This window comes from Girardinichthys multiradiatus, chromosome 24, assembly GCF_021462225.1.
Source record: "Girardinichthys multiradiatus isolate DD_20200921_A chromosome 24, DD_fGirMul_XY1, whole genome shotgun sequence".
Taxonomy (NCBI): domain Eukaryota; kingdom Metazoa; phylum Chordata; class Actinopteri; order Cyprinodontiformes; family Goodeidae; genus Girardinichthys; species Girardinichthys multiradiatus.
Window position 1 is genome coordinate 15,488,221 of NC_061816.1, and position 23,381 is coordinate 15,511,601.

At 40.9% G+C, this 23,381-nt stretch overlaps 1 protein-coding gene across 4 annotated transcripts in view; it reads right to left on the reverse strand.

Annotated features, from left to right (window-relative positions):
• LOC124861343 (gamma-aminobutyric acid receptor subunit beta-3-like) overlaps positions 1 to 23,381 on the reverse strand; it is a 95,380-nt gene that overhangs the window by 38,154 nt on the left and 33,845 nt on the right. For 2 of the 4 annotated variants that reach the window (XM_047354969.1, XM_047354970.1), the window contains exons 3-5: positions 22,454 to 22,545; positions 22,292 to 22,359; positions 960 to 1,180 (exon numbers count right to left, since the gene is read on the reverse strand). In XM_047354969.1, coding sequence (XP_047210925.1) covers positions 960 to 1,180; positions 22,292 to 22,359; positions 22,454 to 22,545 — 381 coding nt within the window. Of the gene's footprint in view, positions 1 to 959; positions 1,181 to 22,291; positions 22,360 to 22,453; positions 22,546 to 22,663; positions 23,182 to 23,381 lie in introns of those variants that run through there. The other 2 variants (XM_047354971.1, XM_047354972.1) reach the window with 2 other exon arrangements.

Genomic DNA, 23,381 nt, shown 5'->3' on the forward strand with positions numbered 1-23,381 from the left:
TCACACAGAGAAATAACTAAAAACACAGCAAACCTTAAGTCCATTGCGCCGCCTTTGCTGTAAATTGTTAGATGTTTGCATGACCAGGTTATGGTCACATAATTGAGAACCTGGTGCATGTGGCTATAGATAAAATAGATGCTGATCCTCTCGCTGCTTCAACATTTCGAACCTTTGCAGTTTTAGTTGCTGTGTATCAAACTTTTTCAGGTACGAAATGCTTCCATGTTTTCGTAACGTTTGCATCAACTCCATTGTAAGCAATGTTCTATATTTTACTCATAGTCTGCTAAAGAAGTGTTGCTATAAGGCTCCAGTAAATATTATTTATTCTCGGGTCCCTTAGTCATTATGTTTCAGTCAATGTCAAAGTTCTAATCTATGGAAACAGAGTATAATACAAAAGACAGCAAAAGATGATAAAATTAACATGTTCATGACAATTTACTGCCATAATTCATGAAAATAATAAACTAAAATGAAAGATAAATTAAGACTCCATTGTTTAAGTGTATGGGTGCAAATGGTAAAGGAAAGGAAAGTAACAAGGGACAAAATGGCAATACATGGGTATAAAATGGGGGTATCAAATGACAATTGGGGTGTACTGACCTAAGGCCGCAACATCCCTGCATTCATGATGGTATGCCATTAAAATGATGATTAGTTTAAACAAAGATTGTTAATATCACTTTAGTGTTTTTTTTTAAAGATTAGTATTGCAAGACCAGTGGTCTTTATTTTCTCAATTTTCCTTTGAAAGCAGGCAGACAGGAAATAGGTAAAAGCCTTTTTGTCAGAGAAGGATGTTTTTGGGTGTGTGGGTGGCGTATTAAAATATATCACAGGAACAGTTACATGTGCAAAGATGGTCCACTTTTCATTAAGACCTCTCTCTGAGACAAAGATGATCTAAAGAGGATATAGACTGAGAAGCTAATGAGATATAGAGAGCATACCTGAGCCCATAAAGGACAGTCCCATCTGGGTGCAGGCGAATCATGCGATTTTTGACCGTGACTCCGTGAACAAAAGACTTCTTGTCATTGAGGAAGTAAGTGTCGGGTACCCACAGCTGATCTGCAACCCTGTTGTCCAGAGTCAAGTTTAGTGGGATTCCTATGTAGGCTAGACGCTTGTCCCTCCAGTACTGCTGGAAATACATGGTCAGCGTGTAGTCCTATGGAAAAACAAGAAGAATCGGTCAAACATGTTAATAAAAACTTGTATTTTGATTCATAGTCTTTATTTTGTCACCAAAAGTCTGCATGTTCCAATATTCAGATGACATTAACTGAGTACAAGAACATTGATTCACAAGGTTGAATTGTAATATACCTGAAAACTCGTTAAACCAATGACGCCTTTCATTTTAATTTAAATGGACTGGCACTCTGGCCATTTGGATCACAGTGAATTATTCTGAAAATACTTTTTTAACGCATTTTTACAAAATGCCAAACTGTATTTATTTGCTCCTTACTTAGAAACAAGACAGATGGCTTCTTGTCTCTACCTCATTCCTACGCTATCCTTCCTGCAGGTATTTTGTTCCATAAATGTAATTACAATAAGCGTCTATTGTAAAATGCAAGCATCCTTAAATGTTTCTATTTATTCTTGAAACAAAATAACTAGGAAGGATTAGTTGTTGAATTTTGCAACCTTTTAAATTTATTTATTTTACTCATTTTACATTTAAATAAATTACACTAGTCAGGAAGAATTACAGCCAGTAACAACATTTGGTGACCACATAGTTACTAGATCAGAGTATGTGGTTAGATTTAGTAGCTGTAAATGAAATGTATAAATTGCTACAATAGATAAAGTCACAGTGACCTTGTGCAAAGGGGGCTGCAATTAGTCATTGTTTGGAAAATCAGGATTTTCAATTCTCAGATTATATTACAGAATACCCACTCCTGGCCACAATTGCATCACGGCCCCCCTTGAAGGTCAAGTTAATTTTAGCGCTAGATCACAACAGAAGTCCTTTAAGGTTATCCCTCAATTTTTTCTTTTGTTAAACAAACTAAATAGCCTTATATTATCTATCTTCTTTACGCAACAGCATGTAATTTCTTTCTCTATGTTCACTCTAAGAATTATTGTGCAGAATTATTCTGCGCACACTTAAGCGAACTAAGCATAGGCCGGTTACCGATCTAGAGTAACAGCAGAGTTTTAAAAGTTACAGTTGGCATGTTAAGAGGCCATTGCATCAGGTGTGGTAAGCAGCAGACTACAGGCCGATGAAATATTATATTAGCTTTTTTTTAGCCATAAATACTAGAGACAGAGCAGAACCAAAAAGCAGGACAATATTCGGTTGAATTAGCACATTTAAAAATTTCTATTTTCAGCAGGTGTTTCACATTTCATATTTTTTTAAATAAAACAATGATATAACTTTCACACTATTGCATAACTTCCTTCCATTTCAACGCAATAGGAAATAAGGCTCTAGCATTGCCCTACTACACATGAGTACTACAATGAGCCATGCTGCAGCAGATTTTAAGCTTGGTAGCTGTGCTATATGTGCTAATGAAGATTCACTCAGCTCAGTATGGCCAAAGCTTGAAAATGACAATGGAACTAGCATTTTGGCCTACTTTGATTTTGGTAATAAATATCTGACCACTGTAGGGCATCCATAGAGCACTGAAATTTCTTTCTCAATTAGCTGATTCTTAAGTATTAGGAAATTAAACAACAACAAAAAAAACGGAGATAGTAACTTCATAACATTAGTTATATGCCCCATCCTAATGCAGCAGAATGCTGTGAATTCCACACCTTTAATCCCAATACCTATGTATTATTCAGAGCTCGAGCATGTTCAAAGCTACACACACCTCAAAGGCATGACAGGATTTTATGTTCCAGAAAATACGCCGCATTTCATATTTAGATCTGCGTAATGCATGTATTTAATACATGGCTGCATAGAAAACAGTGTTACACTTTTAGCAGTAATTACATATTCCTTTTTTGTAATAGTTCACTGCATCAATGCAATACTGTTATATCACTGTTATTTTCTGTGTATCAAACAAACAAGGTTTTGCACTCAAAAATAACAAAAACCAAAACATAACTCAGTCCCATCACAGAATACCCATAATCCTACAGTTAAAGTGAATGCTTGTGTTTTGCATTAATTCAAGTGATTTTTGACCAGAGCAGAAGCTGCACCAAAGAACACAGGCCCTCCCCCCCTTCATTTCATACCACATAATCCTGTTACTCAAGCTAACTCTTCCACCATATCTATTTCTCTCTGTTTGCACCTCTGTTTTTTTCCGCTTTATTCTCTGGGCATTGCAATGATCCTCATCATACCCGCTGTGGTGTTAAAAACAAACCTGCCTGCACCAAGCTGGTGCTGGTAAAGGCACACATGTCCCTGTGGTGCCAAAGGAAACCAGAACAAGATTAAAAGTGTCCTCTGCAATGAGTGTTGCTTTCCAAAAGGTTCATGTGTGACCAAGCTGTTACATAAGAGTAGTTATTTGTCTCTTTGTGCAGTCATAAACACTGTTTCTAATGCACAACAGGTTTTGCATTTTCATGAGGGGGAAAAATAATTCCAAGATAAACTCATGCATATTTATACTAATGCCTGAGTCTTATTTTTTAAATCTCTTATTTTTTTACTTCATAATCAGGAAATATTTTATTTAGCTTGCAGATATGAGGAAATGTAGATCTTAGTCAGCACAGGACACAGATTGGAAACAGCATGACAAAGAAAGCTTATTGGCACCAAGCCATGGTTGTACAGTAATAGAACCTTGGCATGTTTGGTAGCCTGCAACCCCCAATCAGTCTCCGATTGTAGTCTTTAGAGAGCAAGTGGGAAGAAATGTCAGAAATTAATGTGGCAATTACTTTTGTGTACTGCCATTATCTTCCATTACAAATCATCATTTTATGCCTTGTTTGAACAACAGGCTCCTGCATTCAGTAGAAAGCATATTAAAGCCCTCTATTAGAACTAACCTGTTTTTATATGTTGATCTGCAGTTGTTGGATCAATGTTTAGGACACATTTGAATTAAAAAAAAAAATGCCAGTGATTTGGTCATTTATTTAGTTTGGTTTCCCTTCACATTTTCTAACTATATAACTTACAAAATAAGTTTACCATACCCAGGCTTTTTATAAGAACAATAAGTAAAACTGTCGTTGTTTTTTTAGTAAATACAATTTGTTTAATTCTTTGAACAAAAGTTGTACCGATCAGGCTGATACCAATTTTTGGTGTTTAGGAGGTCTGACCTGACAATTTCGATTTCGGGCAACTGATTTAATTTTAAAAATAGAAACACATCCAAACTCATTCATGTAATTTATATTCCATTTATCATTTAATGCAACACACGTTTGACAATATTTTATTACCTCCAAAAGACCAAAACCTTGTCATTTATTGCTATAAACGTTTTTAGTGGCTAGACAAGGCAAGGCAAGTTCATTTGTATAGCAGATTTCATTCGCAAGATGGTTCATACTGCTTTTTATTGAATAAAACTTAAGAAAAGAAAACACAGTCATTTTTCTCAGTCAAAATCCCACATTTCTGACTGTAGAGTGTTATATTTTCACCACTAAAAACAGCGTAAATAGTTCTCTTGAACCTATGACATTCTTCTTACATTATTTTTCAAAAATAAATATAGTAAAATTTTTTAAGTAACAAACCTTACTCCTGTGCTCAAGTATCAAATACATAGATTTTCTTTTGTTTTTTTGTATGTAGGTACTGTTTGGTAAAATAAAAACATGAGACAAGGGGAACAAAAGATCTGGGTTTCTTTACGTCCTGATCAGCAAGCCAGAAAAGAAAACAATCTGTTTTTAGGGTAAAGTGAGGTCCAAGCAAAAACAGCAGACACGGATTGGCTGATAGGAACATATGCAATGACAACATTAGTTCTACTGTCTGTAATATTCGCGTAGCGAGCGTCACGTCACGTCAGCATTTCATTCAGCCTTACCAAATTAATGTCAGTTTGTTTGGCTCTCTTTTTTCGTATAGCTGAGCAACAACTTAACTTCCACCAACATATGGTACGTATATCCTTGTATATTTCCTGCTTTCTTTTTTTCTACCATTTTTGCAAACTGGGTAAAATACTCCAATGCCAACTACCTTGTTAAATTAGGAATCTCATTTTTATTGAAAATGATGTCCAATAGAAAATATAGAGATGTCAAGATGACCCCCATTTATGCATCAAATCAACCAACCTAAAAGACCAAGATGCTGTTCGTTGATGTGTTTACAGAACTAAAGAAGAGAGATTTTTTAAATCTGATGCATTTAATGAACAGGGGATTTTTTGTTTTACCAGCTAGAACCAATCAAGGAAGATTTTGGTGCATCGCTGGTTTCATCGCTTCTCCAGAAAGGGTAAGATACAAGACTGTATTTATTACCCGTGTTTCAGTTGTCCCACTGGAAAGATCATCATCATCCAAGCCACACATATTGTCCTTTATAAGGGACTTTTTTGCCCGTTATACTGATAAATTAGAACTCCAATAACTGTAAACATACAAACATCCTTTATGGCTTATCTATGTCAGCCTGTAACTGTTGCTATTTAGCCAAGGTAAGCCAGGCTGTCAGTGCTTGAGCTCGGCAGCTCTTGCACATACGTATCACCCACGACCTTTGAATCACCACAGCTTCACCTCAAATATGGCAGGAATAACCCAATAATACTCTAAATCACATTATACTATGCTGTCTGCCTTTACCTCAGCTCTAATATTTCATATAAATTAGAGGTAAACTGGTTTCCTAACTGCAGTCAAATTCTCTGACAGTCTCTCTACCCTCCCCCTGGGAAAACACTGGTCAGTACTTTACTGGTGGTAAAGTGCCACTGTACTTCGTATGGGAGGGCTGACTCATCTACCTGCAGCTTTTGTGAAGATTTTCATAGACATTTTTCAAAAAATGTATCTCCCCATCAACTGAACATTTCTAGCAGAGGAACAATGATTCACAAGGTTGAACAGTACCTGAGAGCTTATTAAACCAATGATGCCTTTCATTTAAATTCAAAAGGCCTGGCACTTGGGAATTTGGACTACACTGAACTAATCTAAAAAGGCTACTTTTAATGTGATTTTTATCAAACTGCTAAGCGTCTGTTATTTGTCCTCATTTAAGATAATTTTAGTTGATGGATCTGTCTGTTTAGGGACTTCTTTATATGTGTTAGCCTCTCTAATAAACATTTTAATGTGCCCAACAAAGTTCCCTTTGCTCTTCTAAACAATGACTGGAATGCTAAATTTTACTCAGATATTGTAAGAGGAATGCAAAATAACCACCATGTACAACATTTGCTGCCTTTGTCCTTAAAGGAGTAGTTATTTGCAGGTAACAGTTCCCTTACCTGTAGCAGCTACAGTCAATGATAAATTAACAAGAACTTGTCATGCCCTAGTTTCTATGTGAAGTTGCGTTGTTTGAGGCAAGCCATTGTATAAGTCTGCCATATCAGCTGTGACATTTTTACTAGTCTACATCACCTATTAGTAATTTATTTGCCAAGCAGAAGTATGATCTCTACCTAAACAATAATTGATCTGGTCAGTGATGTTGAGCAAAACAACAAAAACCCCAGCTCTACTGAAATCATCAATAAAAGCTCGTATTCTAAATGAAAATAGTCACTGAGAATAGGTATGTGTTTCTACCCATATTCAGCCATGGGAAAAATGTGTGCTTGGTTTCTGTGATTGTCTTGCAATAGAAAGACACAGCTTATAAATGGATTGCAACAAACTAAAACCTTTCCATCAATAATAACAAATGTTTGAGTTCTATTGAACTCGCCTGTTAAATTTGCTGTCTGAATCCATCCTATTGCCTTACCTTTGCTCTTTCTTTCTGTTACCACTGTAACTTTATACCCTCCATCATCCCCTCTGAGTGACCAATGCCTTTCACACTGCCTTGCTTTGACTCTCACATCCCATCCACTTCCCTTATTTCTCCCTTCCCTTATGGCTCTACCTCCTTCTCTCCTCCAGCGGCATTACGCCTGAGGGTGCTATCTCCACTCAGCGTGTCAGCAGGTGGGCAGCTCTGCAAACGCCTCGTAGGATCATAAATGATTTAAACCGACAGTATAGCCTGTGTAAACATGCGGCCAAGAAGTCCTCATTAATGCTGCATGAAGACAATCAAAATGAATTTCTGATGAAGCAAGCACAGCTTTGCAATACCTGTCCAGGAGCCAGATGATTTTAAAGGAAGTGAGCTCTGGGTTTCTATGAACTAGAACCACACATTATAAATTATGGACACCTCATCCAATTCCCACTACACTCTGCTTTACTGCTGTTCTTTGTGCATTAGCATATGTTTTTCAGCTATAATAAAGACGGTGACCAGTGGAAATGATTTCCAGCACGCCTTAATTATTTAATTAACCGGAAGGGACAATCATTTCTATTCAGGGTGTGTGGAGAGTTCAGATAAGCAGAGTTTTGGCTGCGAACTGACCCATATTCAATTTAATCTCCCCCTCTCCACAGTACTGCAAATGTTATGTAGCAACACAAGCAAAAGCGTCAAGGAAATATTCTGTTTGTCACATGCTGCCTGTCAATAAATTGAAAAAGAAAGAAGAATCCAAGTGACAGAAGAAAAACATTCTGTATATACTCTGTACTCTATATGAACCCTGGTCCAGTAAAGCTGTTTTAGTCATTTTAATGTAGTTTCAGAGCTCTCTCTCCCCTCGGGATGGCCCTACAGTGGTATAGCACCGCAGTGCGGGGGAATCCCTCAGTGATGTCCTACACCCCTCCTTCCACAGTTATAAAATAGTAAAAACATTATCTCTTATTGAGGGCATACACAGGGATGCAATTGAAATGGCTCTTTCCTGCTAAATGACTGTATCTGCCTTCGAAATGGATGTGATAATTTTTTCACTGTCTAATACTTTGATAAAGTATTACCTCATAAATAGAAAATAGAAGAGCAAGAGACAATTTTCTCACCTATGAACAGCTCCTATGGTCCACAGGATACGTAACTAAATTCAAGCTGTTCCTACTTGTCTATTAATCTGCAATCGCAGAGAAAAGCTTTTTTGTGATTACTAAAGATATAACAAGGTCAAGATATCATGCACACTGGAATCTAACTTGCAGCTCTTCAGCCGTGTTCTAAAAGATTGTGTAGGTTGTTTAGGTCATGTAGGTCGTAGGTAGCAGAGTCTTCATCCATTGTTAGGGCAACCTTAATAAAAGCTAGAACATAGTGTCCCTTTTTTTGATTGCAACTATTCATCCATTACAGTAGGTGGAATCTTTCTGTCTGTGGACCTCGTGAGTTGAATGAAGGAAATTAGGTTGGCTCCTATGAATTGTACATTTCCCAAGCTTGCCATGTGTTAAAGGTGTATGCAACTGAGTTTAGCTTTAATCACAAGGGGATTGTAGTGTCAGAAGAACCCACCTCAAATCATGTGTCCTGTCATTTGGCTGGCACCATAAGCCAAGAAGAGCTCTCCTTGCTCACTCTAAATCTTAGTGATCATCACTTCAACCCACAGCATGCTTTCTCCTGAGGCCAATTACATTCCATCAGGCAGGAAGCCGGATGCAGGATAAAAGACATGGGGTATATTAAGCTGCACTATGAGGATGTAGAGAAAAGATATGCTCTTGCTGCATAGCTGGGAGAGCTATACAAGATAATTAGGATAACATAGTTATCGCTTTGACAACATCTGAATCCAAGATGTACTTTATCCTGAGTCAGCCTTACATCAGGTATTTAAGACCTAACCATAACTCCAGATACAATCTCTTTGACATCTTTCAGAAGGAATCTGAAAACTGGAAGCAGATATTTACATAAGAAGCAGGTTTTTTGTGGCACTGGTGCAAGATGCAAAAAAAGTAAGCAAGGAGCTGCAACATTTGGAGATGGAAAGATAGAGATCTTTTCACCTCTCCAAAATGACAGCCCTCTTTTCTTTATTTCGACACCCACACACTGCCGTGGGTGTACAGATGACTGGCTTGTTCAGCCTGTTACTGTGACTACATTCACTGTGCATGCTATGACCATTTCTGTTTGTGCGTGTGGCTCGCTCTACCTTTGTCATGCTGAAACTTCATTTCCTGACACTAAATCTCCTTACATAACTTCCATAAAGTCTAAATATTGGTTGAGGAAATGGCCTTCGAAGATTATTATCGAACCCTTCGAATTTTGTCAACATCCACAAAGTTAAGTGTACTTTATTGGGATTTTATGTGAAAGACCAACACAAGGTAAAGCAGAATTGTGACAACATGAGGAACAGTTAAATGGTTATTAGTGCTTTAGGGGTAGCTCTAGTTGCAAAAAAGATTCACACCTGGAGCAGGTGAAGCACGGTGGTAGTGAACACACACCTACACACAGTGCCCTTATTCTTAACCCACATTTCCTTAATAACGGTGTTTGAAACGGAGACAGAGAGAGTTCTTATTTAATTTTTATCTCCAAACCTCACCTAAAAGTTAAGTTCAAGAATAAAAGTTAAAGAATAAAGGGTTAGGTTAAAGGATAAAACTATAATTGACTGATTTTAATCAGTCAATTATAGCTTGTTGTTTTTTTAATTGCAATTGTTAGCTCCAGATTAAAACTGGGGCTAACAACTGACACATTTTCAAGTGACTTCTTTGTAAGTGTGCAATCTTTTCCTACGCACTGCCATAGTACACACACAGACACACAATACATTTTTTCTCGCTCTGATCTTGTCCTAGTATGTGTTTCTCATCAAGAAAGGCCCGCAGAACACCACAAGCAAACCTCAGAGGTAATTAATAAGCCTTTCTCAGACATTTTAGCATCTGTTTGTGCACCAAGGCTGACTACGTTGACCTGCCCTGCCAGGTGGATTTTTTTTGATGTGGATGAGCCACATGCCCTCTTCCAAGTATTCAGAGGTGTTTTGATCAGCTGCCTCTCTTTGCCTGGCTCCTTTCTCACGTCGTACTCACAGCTCCCACCTCCCTGTAATTTTCTGTTTCAAATAAACTCCAACTCTTCTAGCCTTTGTCTTTTTTCCATCAGATTGCCATATGCTAGGTTTCAATTTGACGACTACGAAATCGAGGCACGTGACGTCGCTCGGTACGGCGGAGCCAGGGTCCTGCCCTGGAGCCAGGCCTGGGGTCGGGACTCATCGGAGAGCGCCTGGTGGCTGGGTTGCTCCTCGCGGGACCCGGCTGGGCCAAACCCGAGCGAGAGACGCAAGACCATCCCCCAGTGGGCCCACCACCTGCAGGGGGAACCGTGAGGGACCGGTGCAAAGAGGATTGGGCGGCGGACGAAGGTGGAGACCTCAGCAGCCCGATCCCCGGATGCTTAGGCTGGCTCTAGGGACGTGGAATGTCATCTCGCTGGGGGGAAGGAGCCTGAGCTTGAGATATCGACTAGAAATAGTCGGGCTCGCCTCCACGCACAGCGTGGGCTCTGGAACCCATCTCCTCGAGAGGGGCTGGACTCTCTTCTACTCTGGAGTGGCCCACGGGGAGAGGCGGCGGGCTGAGGTGGGTTTGCTTGTCGCCCCCCAGCTTAGCCATCTAGTGTTGGGGATTACCCCAGTGGATGAGAGGGTCGCATCCCTGCGCCTTCGGGTTGGGGAGAGGTCTCTGTCTATCATTTCAGCCTACGGGCCGAATGGTAGTGCGGATTACCTGGCCTTCTTGGCGTCCCTGTCGGGGGTGCTGGATAGTGCCCCTCCCGGGGACTCAATTATTCTGCTGGGGGACTTCAACGCCCACGTGGGAAATGACAGTGACACCTGAAGAGGCGTGATCGGGAGGAATGGCCTCCCCGATCTGAATCCGAGCGGTGTTTTGTTATTGGACTTCTGTGCTAGTCGCGGATTGTCCATAATGAACAAAATGTTCAAGCATAAGGGTGTCCATCAGTGCACTTGGCACCAGGACACCCTAGGCAGGAGGTCAATGATCGACTTTGTTGTCGTATCATCAGACCTACGGTTTTGGACACTCGGGTGAAGAGAGGGGCTGAGCTGTCCACTGATCACCACTTGGGGAGGAGAAAGCCAGACATACTTGGCAGCCCCAAGCGCATAGTGAGGGTCTGCTGGGAACGTCACGGACCCCTTGGCCAGGGATGTATTCAACTCTCATCTCCGGGAGAGCTTTGACCAAATTCTGAGGGATGTTGGAGACATAGAGTAGGAGTGGACCATGTTCTCCGCATCTATTGTCGATGCTGCCACCCGTAGCTGCGGCCGTAAGGTCTGCGGTGCCTGTCGCGGCGGCAATCCCCGAACCCAGTGGTGGACAACGGCAGTAAGGGATGCTGTCAAGCTGAAGAAGGAGTGCTATCGGCTGTGGTTGGCTTGTGGGACTCCTGAGGCGGCTGACGGGTACCGTGGGGCCAAGCGTGCCGTGGCCCGGGTGGTGGCAGAGGCAAAAACTCGGGCCTGGGAAGAGTTCGGTGAGGCCATGGAGAAGGACTGCCGGTTGGCCCCGAAGCGATTCTGGCAAACCGTCCGGTGCCTCAGGATTGGGAAGCAGTGCTTCGCCAACACTGTTTACAATGGAGGTGGGGAGCTGCTAACCTCAACTGGGGACATTAACGGGTGGTGGAAGGAGTACTTTGAGGATCTCCTCAATCTTGCCATCACGCATTCCCTGGTGGAAACAGAGGCTGGGGACTGGGGGTTGGACTCTTTCATCACCCAGGCTGAAGTCACCGAGGTGGTTAAAAAGTTCCGCAGTGTGGTTTTCGTCCCGGCCGTGAAACACTGGACCAGATCTATACCGTCTACAGGGTACTCGAGGGTTCATGGGAGTTTGCCCAACCAGTCCACATGTGTTTTGTGGACCTGGAGAAAGCATTCCAATGTGTCCCTTGTGATGCCCTGTGGGGGTGCTCCAGGAGTATGGAATCGGTGACCCTTTACTAGTGGCCATCTGGTCTCTGTACAAGCGGAGCAGGAGTTTGGTTCGCATTGCAAGCACAAAGTCGGACCAGTTCCCGGTGCATGTTGGACTCCGGCAGGGCTGCCCTTTGTCACTGGTCCTGTTCATAACTTTTATGGACAGGATTTCCAGGCGCAGCCAAGGGCCGGAGGGGGTCTGGTTTGGGGACCAGAGGATTTTGTCTCTTCTTTTTGCAGATGACGTGGTCCTGCTGGTCCCCTCTAGCCAAGACCTAAAGCATGCACTGGGGCGGTTCGCAGCCGAGTGTGAAGTGGCTGGGATGAAGATCAGCTCCTCCAAGTCCGAGGCCATGGTTCTCGACCGGAAAAGGGTGGCTTGTCCTCTTCAGGTTGGAGGGGAGTTCCTGCCTCAAGTGGAGGAGTTTAAGTATCTCGGGGTCTTGTTCACGAGTGAGGGAAGAATGGAGCGGGATATCAACAGACGGATCGGTGCGGCTGCCACAGTAATGGGGGCACTGTGCCTGTCCGTTGTGGCGAAGAGAAAGCTACCGGGTTCAGGGATTTCCGTCGCGACAGGCACCGCAGACCTTACGGCCGCAGCTACGGTCAGCAGCATCGACAATAGATGTGGGGAACATGGTCCATTCAGACTCTATGTCTCCAACATCCCTCGGAATCTGGTCAAAGCTCTCCCGGAGGTGAGAGTTGAATACATCCCTGGGCGAGGGCTCTGCCAGACGTTCCCAGCAGACCCTCACTATGCGCTTGGGCCTGCCAAGTCTGTCCGGCTTTCTCCTCCTCCAGCGGATCCAACTCACCACCAGGTGGTGATCAGTGGACAGCTCAGCCCCTCTCTTCACCCGAGTGTCCAAAACATGCGGCCGAAGGTCTGATGATACGACAACAAAGTCAATCGTTGACCTCCTGCCTAGGGTATCCTGGTGCCAAGTGCACTGATGGACACCCTTATGTTTGAAAATGGTGTTCATTATGGACAATCCGTGACTAGCACAGAAGTTCAATAACAAAACACCGCTTGGATTGAGATGGGGGAGGTCATTCCTCCCAATCACGCCTCTCCAGGTGTCACTGTCGTTTCCCACGTGGGCGTTGAAGTCCCCCAGCAGAATAATGGAGTCCCCAGGAGGGGCACTATCCAGCACCCCCAACAGGGACGCCAAGAAGGCTGGGTACTCCGAACTACCACTCGGCCCGTAGGCCGAAATGATAGTCAGAGACCTCTCCCCAACCCGAAGGCGCAGAGATGCAACCCTCTCATCCACTGGGGTAAACCCCAACACGAGACGGCTGAGCTGGGGGGCAACAAGCAAACCCACACCAGCCCGCTGCCTCTCCCCGCGGGCCACTCCAGAGTAGAAGAGAGTCCAGCCCCTCTCAAGGAGATGGGTTCCAGAGCCCACACTGTGCATGGAGGCAAGCCCGACTATTTCTAGTCGATATCTCTCGACCTCCCGCACAAGCTCAGGCTCCTTCCCCCCCAGCGAGGTGACATTCCACGTCCCTAGAGCCAGCCTAAGCATCCGGGGATCGGGCCGCCGAGGTCTCCACCTTCGTCCGCCGCACCGGTCCCTCACGGTTCCCCCTGCAGGTGGTGGGCCAACTGGGGGATGGTCTTGCGTCTCTCGTTCGGGCTTCGCCCGGCCGGGTCCCGCGGAGCAACCCAGCCACCAGGCGCTCTCCGACGAGTCCCGACCCCAGGCCTGACTCCAGGGTGGGACCCCGGCTCCGCCGTACCGTCACGTGCCTCGATTCTGTAGTCATCATGAGGGACTCTCGAGTACTAAAACTCTTTTTATGTAAAAATGAGTGAAATGTCCCTTTATTTTTTAGCAGTGTATTTCCGTTTAAGTAGTTAAGTATTGTAATTAATGATGAAAATAAATAAAATGTATATTTATTGTTCATTCTATATTACATCCTTTGTGGTGGACCCCATTTTCATTGATTGTTATTCTGGTCCCTGTTTGGGTCAGTCGACTCAGTTGATTCAACAAATTAGAGCACCCGCTCTGATGAGGCTTGTTTGTTAGATTAAAAGAACCTTTTTAAAGTAATGACCCTTAAGCAGGTATTAAACCTAGCTCTCATTAGCCAACACCTCTGTATTGAAAAAGGTTCATTTGGGCTGATGTAATGTTCTAATTCTAAATGTCATGTTTCCATTAGCTATAAGTGGAAAATAATCATAATTAACGGAACAAAAGGCTTGAAACCACCAGTCTAAATGTAAATAATCTATATAATGTGTTTCACTTACTAAATTGGGTTACTGATTTAAATTAACATTTGGCCAGGTTGTAGCCTATCAACAATCATGGTGCATACTACTGACTTGTTGTCCAGCAGACAACATTGACACCCTCTACAAGAAGTGTGAGAAACAAAAGGTCATTGCAAAACAAACTGTCTGTTCACAGAGTGTTGTATCTAAGCAACAACATAGCGTTTAGTGGAAGGAAAAAGTGTGCTCCAATGCCCTCTTTTCAGATGACAGTAAATACTGTATTTTATTTAGAAATCAAGGTCCCAGATCTAACAACGTGGGCTTTATTAACACCTCATCAGATTCACAGCCTGATCGCCTCCATGCCATGCCACACTGATGCAGCAATTCATGCAAAAGGAGGCGCAACCTTTTGCATGCATGTGTTAAAATACTGTACAGTATACTGACATACTTGTCAGTAGGCCAATAACATGGATAAAAAGTATGTTATTTATTGGTCTTGTAATACTCCTAATTTTCTAACAAAATTTGGGGTTTTCATCAACTGTAAATCATATTCATCAAAATTAACTCGAAACATACTACTCCTTGTGTAATAAATCTATATAAGGTATGAACTGCAGTTTTTCCTTCCACTCAACTTTCGGTTTCCACTCTTGGTAAGATTTCAGATGAGGTTTGTTATTTTGTTTTTGAGTTCAGTTAGTGAAAAAAAGTCATTTTAATTTATATTTTCATTGTTTAAGAACAGAACATTAAGCATATTTAGATAACATTTAATGAAAAAAGTAAGATATTACAAAAGAAATCTTAACTAGTGTTTACTTGAAACTGTCATATCTGATATAAGGTGTCCAGATGCTAAAAACCCACTTTGATCTTCGAAAAACTCGGACTGGCTACTAGTTCAGCTTCAGGTAAAAACTCGTTTGTATTTACAAGAATCGAACATGTTAAGATATTTATAAGCAGAGTTCTGGAAAACGTGTCAGAAGTATTTTTTTTCCAAGAGGAAAAGCAAAGAGCGGCATTAATCTGCTATTTAGCATTGATCAAAGGTTCACACAAAAGCATTGACTGTTATTTCTGTTTGGAGCAAGCATCCCTATGATAGAACGACAGACAGCTCTGGCATTGGATGAGTACCATCCACCGAATTTCCAACGCTGAAAACAACAAACAGCTTGATCCGTCTTATTTCAGCTTCAACACTGGATAACAGCCACAAATTGTGCATTTAACTAGCACAGATGCACAACTGCACATGTGCAGTCCCTCTGTGAATTGGTGGCAATGAGACATGGACCTAATTAATTAGCAGTTTAGGTGTGATCTCATCTCTCTGATTCCCTGGTTTATCAGTCGCCTTCATCTGCTCGGTGGAGAGTAGCCTGCTTGGCCCGCTAGTTCCCGTTAACAGAACTCCCATACTGTCAAATCCCACTACACTCTTTTTAAGGCCCAGCTAACCCGTTGAACAAAAAGAATAACTCTTTAAGTGAATACATAATTGAATAAATAAATAAATGAAATACACACACACACACACACACACATACAGGGGTTGGACAATGAAACTGAAACACCTGTCATTTTCGTGTGGGAGGTTTCATGGCTAAATTGGACCAGCCTGGTAGCCAGTCTTCATTGATTGCACAATGCGCCAGTAAGAGCAGAGTGTGATGGTTCAATTAGCAGGGTAAGAGCACAGTTTTGCTCAAAATATTGAAATGCACACAACATTATGGGTGACATACCAGAGTTCCAAAGAGGACAAATTGTTGGTGCACGTCTTGCTGGTGCATCTGTGACCAAGACAGCAAGTCTTTGTGATGTATCAAGAGCCACGGTATCCAGGGTAATGTCAGCATACCACTAAGAAGGACGAACCACATCCAACAGGATTAACTGTGGATGTAAGAAGAAGCTGTCTGAAAGGGATGTTCGGGTGCTAACCCGGATTGTATCCAAAAAACATAAAACCACAGCTGCCCAAATCACGGCAGAATTAAATGTGCACCTTAACTCTCCTGTTTCCACCAGAACTGTCCGTCAGGAGCTCCACAGGGTCAATATACACGGCCAGGCTGCTATAACCAAACCTTTGGTCACTCATGCCAATGCCAAACGTTGGTTTCAATGGTGCAAGGAGCGCAAATCTTGGGCTGTGGACAATGTGAAACATGTATTGTTCTCTGATGAGTCCACCTTTACTGTTTTTCCCACATCTGGGAGAGTTATGGTGTGGAGAAGCCCCAAAGAAGCGTACCACCCAGACTGTTGCATGCCCAGAGTAAAGCATGGGGGTGGATCAGTGATGGTTTGGGCTGCCATATCATGGCATTCCCTTGGCCCAATACTTGTGCTAGATGGGCGCGTCACTGCCAAGGACTACCAAACCATTCTTGAGGACCATGTGCATCCAATGGTTCAAACATTGTATCCTGAAGGCGGTGCCGTGTATCAGGATGACAATGCACCAATACACACAGCAAGACTGGTGAAAGATTGGTTTGATGAACATGAAAGTGAAGTTGAACATCTCCCATGGCCTGCACAGTCACCAGATCTAAATATTATTGAGCCACTTTGGGGTGTTTTGGAGGAGCGAGTCAGGAAACGTTTTCCTCCACCAGTATCACGCAGTGACCTGGCCACTATCCTGCAAGAAGAATGGCTTAAAATCCCTCTGACCACTGTGCAGGACTTGTATATGTCATTCCCAAGACAAATTGATGCTGTATTGGCCACAAAAGGAGGCCCTACACCATACTAATAAATTATTGTGGTCTAAAACCAGGTGTTTCAGTTTCATTGTCCAACCCCTGTATATATATATATATATATATATATATATATATATATATATATATATATATAAATATATATGTGTGTATACACAACCTGTTCTTAAAAATATTTTAGAAACAAAAACAGAACTATATATGTCAAGTCTTTCCAAAACCTACTTTAAAAACCCCTAATTTTGAAATTTACTGATTTTAATGTTTTAAAACAAGTTCAGTTGAACCTCTAGAGTAATGGCAAAATATAATACCATGCTATAAGTCTGCTGAAATCCGTTTGGAGTTACTTAAAATTTATTGTGAGAGGTTAATACACAATTGGCCATAGATTTAATTAATAGCTATCAGAATGATGTAATTAGTAGTTATCAGAATGATTGTTAATTTTTACTTACAAAGTGAACATTGAAGACTTCATGCTGTGGGAGGCTGAGCATGTTTAGTCTTCAGCAAGACCTACATCTGCCTGATGGGTGTCAAAGGGTCACCGGGAGGCGCATTTAAAATTAAACTGAGCAGCCATTACTCTTATTTTTAACAACTGCTTAACCAGAGACCATATGAACCTGTGACAAAGCCCTTTTTTTTTTTTTTACTGCAGCTATGCTAAAGTATTGCAAATGTGACTTTTACATTATTATTGTAGATCCCATATTATTTTATGTTGTGTCTAAACTTACTGCAAAATAATAGGCATTTGCTTAAATGTTTATTTTCGCTATATTACAATAGATGTAGGGAATGGCTCAGTTTTGGGTGATTTTTGACATCTTATATGATTCTGAATTACATACAACTCTGTAGTCTTTAGGGCTACTTTTAATCAGTCGCACAACAGAATAAAAACTGCAAATGGCAAATAGAGCAATGATCCACTCCACCAGTCCAGCAAGTCCACCTCTGAATAGTTAAAAAAAAGAATCAAGGTTTTGAAATGGCCAAGTCAAATTACAGACTTAAATCTAATTGTGATGATGTGGTATGACCTTAACCAGGCTGTTTAAGCTCAAAGACCTTCAAATGTGGCTGAATGAAAGCAATTCTGCAAAGAAGAGAGGGTAAAAATTCTTCCACGGTGATGTAAATGACTTATTCTCAGTTATCACAAATATTTGATGGCAGTTGTTGCTGCAAATAGTGTAACCAGTTATTAGATCACAGTAGGTGTCATGCCCAAGCATTACTATTTTACTACTACTTCGATTTTGTACCCATAAACAAACTATTACACTCATGTATTTACCATATCAGTATATTTCTCTTCATAGCTTGGTATTTTTGATGAATTGTGGAGATCATTAATTTTAACAAAAATATAACATAATTGTACATTTTCATAGATTTCAGTTCTATTCCCCATATAGCCCAGCTGACTTATGAAATATAAGTGACTATAACCGTTTATCATACCAATCTAACTTGGAAATATGAGTAGATCATAGAAAATGACTCAAAATGATTGTATGTCAAAGCAGGTATGAAACGACTGACCTTAACTAAATTTATGATTAAAGTAATTTTTGACATTTTTGCCTTCTGCTCTCAAGATTGTGGCTCAGTACCAATCTGCAAATCCACAAAATCTCTCAGACTTCCTATTTTAGCAAATAATAACAAGTTTTCATTAATAGAAAGCATTTGTGTACATTTGTAGAGTTTCTATGAGGAATGCATGCACAGAAAACCAGCACAAGCTGTACAAATCAATAGTTAAAGCCAGGAGTCACCTGGTGAGCTAATCACTGAGTCTTTAGTATTGATCAGCACCTGCCCACACACAGAAACACATCTCCTCCATTCCAAAGGATTGCTTTCTAGTGCTTTACAGGGAAGGAAAATAGATACATCAGAGCAGGACTTTCATCCTCATATGATGTAAGCTGTTAGGATATTTGACCGGATGACGTGTCCACATAGCAAGGGGGAGATGACCGAACAGACCTTCAAGGCTTGGCTGGAATTGGCTTATTGTGGTATAATAAGCTTTAGTAAAAAATACCACGCCTTTACGGTATCACAGTATTTACACAAAGATTGAAAATGTGTGACATGTTATAGTTACTTTATACAATATATGCTGTATCATAGCCTGTATTATTAGCTATAATTATTTTTTTAGACATGGGCTGATTACCACTTAGGCTTCCACATTTCCAAACCGCTGAATTTTATCTTTACTGTAAGCAAATGAAAGGTTTACGAATGTTTAAAGCTAGCTGCATAACAGTGTTCAGCAAAAGGTGTGGGCAAGGTAGTGCTTCTTCAACTTCATGTTCTCTGGCAACTCATTGATGTGATTTAAATTGTAGGAATAGCAATAAAAAGACATTTTCTAACAACTTTTAAACTGTAACTCTTTACAACCTTGATATATTTTAATATCAGCAACCAATCCTTGCCTACAACCAACTGTCTTTGACTGCAGCGCTTTGTTTTGGGAAAAACTCAATGGTTTGGCAGCCATCAGCTCTAATGAAAGTCATGATAGCAGCACCTGTGCAGGCAGCAGCCCGTGAAAGCTGTCAGAGCAGAGGTGCTGATGTGGGACCAGAGACTTGTAGTTAAAAAAGGCAATGTCTATAATTCAGCTCAGCGCTGGAGCCTTAAAACCTCTCTCTTATTTTATGTTTGTTCTTGCAAAGAACACGAAAACATAGCTACTGGCAGATCATTTCCAACTGCGATTTGGGTCATCATCAGCTGATATTTTAAGATACAACAGCCTGAAGTTACTTTTCTTGCAAGCGGGTGTACGTGTCGTCATGGTAAGAAGCGGGGGGGTGGGGTAAAAAGGGGAGCATTTAGCTCATGAATTAACAAGTCCTATGATAGCCGTCTGCATGGAGGGGCCTCCAGGGAGAACAGTGTTACGGTAACAGCCGAGGTTAACAAGCAGAGCTGTGAATTCTTCTGCATAAAAAGATCTGAATGGAGAGCTCTTGGAGTGTATCGATTGTGAGAGCAGGGCTCCAGCTTTAATCTTGTCTCCAAAGTGAGCCTTCTGTCTGAGGATTGTTGGAAGCTCTGCTGCTGCTGCTTCTCTCTCACCAGCCAACGTTAGAGATAACGAGACCAAAAGCTCACATGACCATTTTATGTGATGGGGGGAAAAAGGAATGGAGCAAGTAATGGAGGAAGCAGGACCGCATGCACAGTATGGTGTAACAAAAATGCCACAATGTATTAAATAACTAAGTATTAAATAATTAATTGTACATGATCTAATGAATAATTATGTCAAATGTATTAGTACTTAGAAGAGAATATTTATATTAGAATTTAATTTGATTTATTAATATATATTTATTTATTGAATAACAGCTATTATTATTATAAAACGATTTACTGTGAAATTCATAAATAAATATTTTAAGCCAATTTCTGGTAAAATCATAAACAAATATTTCAGTGTTTCCTCACTGAAGTGCACCATGGAGCAATTGATCCCAACATCTGACTGGTTAATATACATAATCAAGTCCGCTTTGGACCAAGTACATTGATTAATGTTAGCCCACAAATCAATTAAAAATGTACTGCAGCACACAACAAAGAAACAATAGCACTGACAAATCTGCCCTGACACCCTAAGGCAACCAGACCCACCACACTGCTTGTCTGGCTATCATCAGTGGGGGTGCAAGTGATTTCTCCTCTTTGTCATTTTGTGCCTTTGCAGTTCTGGACCTGACTTTTTTGAGTACAAAATGTTACTGTCTTTCTGACCGACCTTGCATAAATTCATATCACCAGGGGGACTTTTATTATCTGCTTTGACAGTCAACAATTTCAAAGTAAATTTCTGAAAAATTAACTCCTACTTCAGGGTTACACTATATGGAAATTAACAGTTTTGTTTACAGGTATGTAATGCAAGTAAAAAAAGTGATGAAATAGCAACAAGTAGGTACAGAAAAAAAGGAAACAAACACAGACCCAAATATATACACTTTCAAACAGGGCAACAGAACTGATTTTAAAGTTGAGGCTCATTTAGACATAAGTCAATGTTTAATCTGTATATAGCACAGATTTGTACCCCTATATATTTAATCTAGGTATAAACAAAATAAAAAGGCCTTACATAAAAGGGGTTTAAATTAAAAGGGAAAATTGCAAAGATTGCAAAAAGTCTGAACAGAAATTTAAAGAGCTTCAATCAATTCAATATGAAATAATTTTTATAATTTTAAGATGTGATATTGCAGTAATAACATGTTTGTGAATAACAATGTGTTTTAGTTTGCAAAACACAAAGCAAAAAACTGAGAAATATATTTGTACTGTACTGCTAGATGGAAAAAAACACGAGTTATACAGGCCGTGCCCTGACAAAAAGAGACTTTCTCTGTAACACCACAGACGAAGCTCAGTTTGTTTCTATAAAAGAAGAAAACTGGCGTTGTTTAACAAGCATAACTACAACACTTGTATATAGCGGCAGCACCTCTGTGACCTAGTTGCTGATAACAGAGATGACGCAGCACTGGCAGAATATCTTAGAGGCAGATGAGAACTGCAGTTGAATTTGTATGCGTAAAAGAAAAGTCATTAATTCTCTAACAATGACAGTAAAACCATGACCAATACACAACAAAAGTCCTAGGCTTATGTAATGTCTGTGTCTTTGAAAGTGTGTGAATCTGTCGCCCATCAAGTAAACATGCTGCATTAGTGACTTACAGGTCTTCAGTTTAACAGCAGTGTATCCTCAACTTTTTTCCTGAGCTTGGCTAAAACATGTCTACATTTAATCTTCTAATAAATCTCTAAAATCACACCAAACAACATTTTCACCAAGATATGCATATAACACTTAATCATTGCTTAGACGCATTTGCAAAGTAAAAAAAATGCTCATGGGGCACTGACTATGTGTACTTCTGACACAATCTCCTTCCTCGCCAGGTCTAAACTCATGCACGTTGTTTCGAGATATTTTCAACAGCATATTGCTGCAGTTCAAATAAATGTAACTGCTTGAATTTTAACTGGTCGATAATTTTGGCAGTATTGGACACCCAAAGTTTAAATAAACACATGGAAATACACTCACCATGTTGACTTGGTCACAATGTCTGTAGTAGCGACCTTTAAGCTCATCCAAACATCCAAACATATTAGTCCTAATAACATCCTCACGTAGTTTCTACCAAATTAAATTGATAAGTAATACATTTGTAATATGTTGAGTATTTATTTATTTATTTATTGAAGTGTGGCAGTACTGGACCCCCATAGCTGGGCTACAAACCACATGGAAATCCACTCACCATGTTAACTTCTGACACCATGTCTATGCTGGCCACGTCTATGCTCATGCCGACAGCAACTGGGGGCCCTGGAAGAGGTTAAACGGTGTTATGTACCTGACGACCACACTGTGCATGGCACCACAGCAGAGCGACAATGATTAATAATGAGGGGCCGAATACCTCCAAAGTCCGGTCTCAGTCGGATGTCGTACCCTTTCAGTAGTTTATCCACCGTCTCCTTCACGATGGACATGTTGCCCGGTTCGTTGACGCTGAAATGACAGCGGGGGAATGAGAGGAAGCACCACCCAATGGCTGCTGTGCCAATTAACCTGAGCAATAATCTTGACTTGTTGGGTGCAAAAACAAAAAAAGCCAAAAAGCACTCACCTTTTTGCGCAGCACACAATCGCTCCAACAACCAGCGCGGACAAGACGCGAAATTGACGAACCTTTGGTAGCGCAAACATTTTCCTTTTCCGCTTTAATTTGATTTGATTGTTACCTGCTATAATTAGTGATATTCTTTATCCCCTATTGTTTGCAGACACACCTCCTACGCCGCAATCAACAGTCTTTTCTCACGCAAATCCATGGATAGCTCCCCCCTCGCAAAAAAAAAAGAAAATAATAATACACCAGGAGAAAGTCGACTGAGGCGCAGAAAAAGTCTGCTGCGGACGGAGTCAGATGTGGAATATGGGTTGACATCGCCTCCCCCGGCGGGAATGTTGGGCTTCGCTAGGGTATTAAATATATATTATCTATATATATACATTTTTTTTTTATTTGCCCGTGTCTAAATGTGCGAGAGGCTGTCAAATTGAGGAGCTGCAGCGCATATTGATGATGAGGGATGCTGCTGCTCCTGCCGCTGCTGGTAGTGGTGGTGGCACTAGGCTTGTTCAAACGAGAGACGAAGCCCAACACTTAACACACTGCAAAAAATGTCTCATACTAGACATTTTTCTCCAATGAAGTCTAAGAATAAAAGTTATGTTAACAAAAATTGTCAAATTGTTGTAATTAAGACATTTCAACTAAAGCTAAATTCTCACATTCTGGAACTATTTTTGGTGATTTGTGAACCATAACAGCACATTCATCA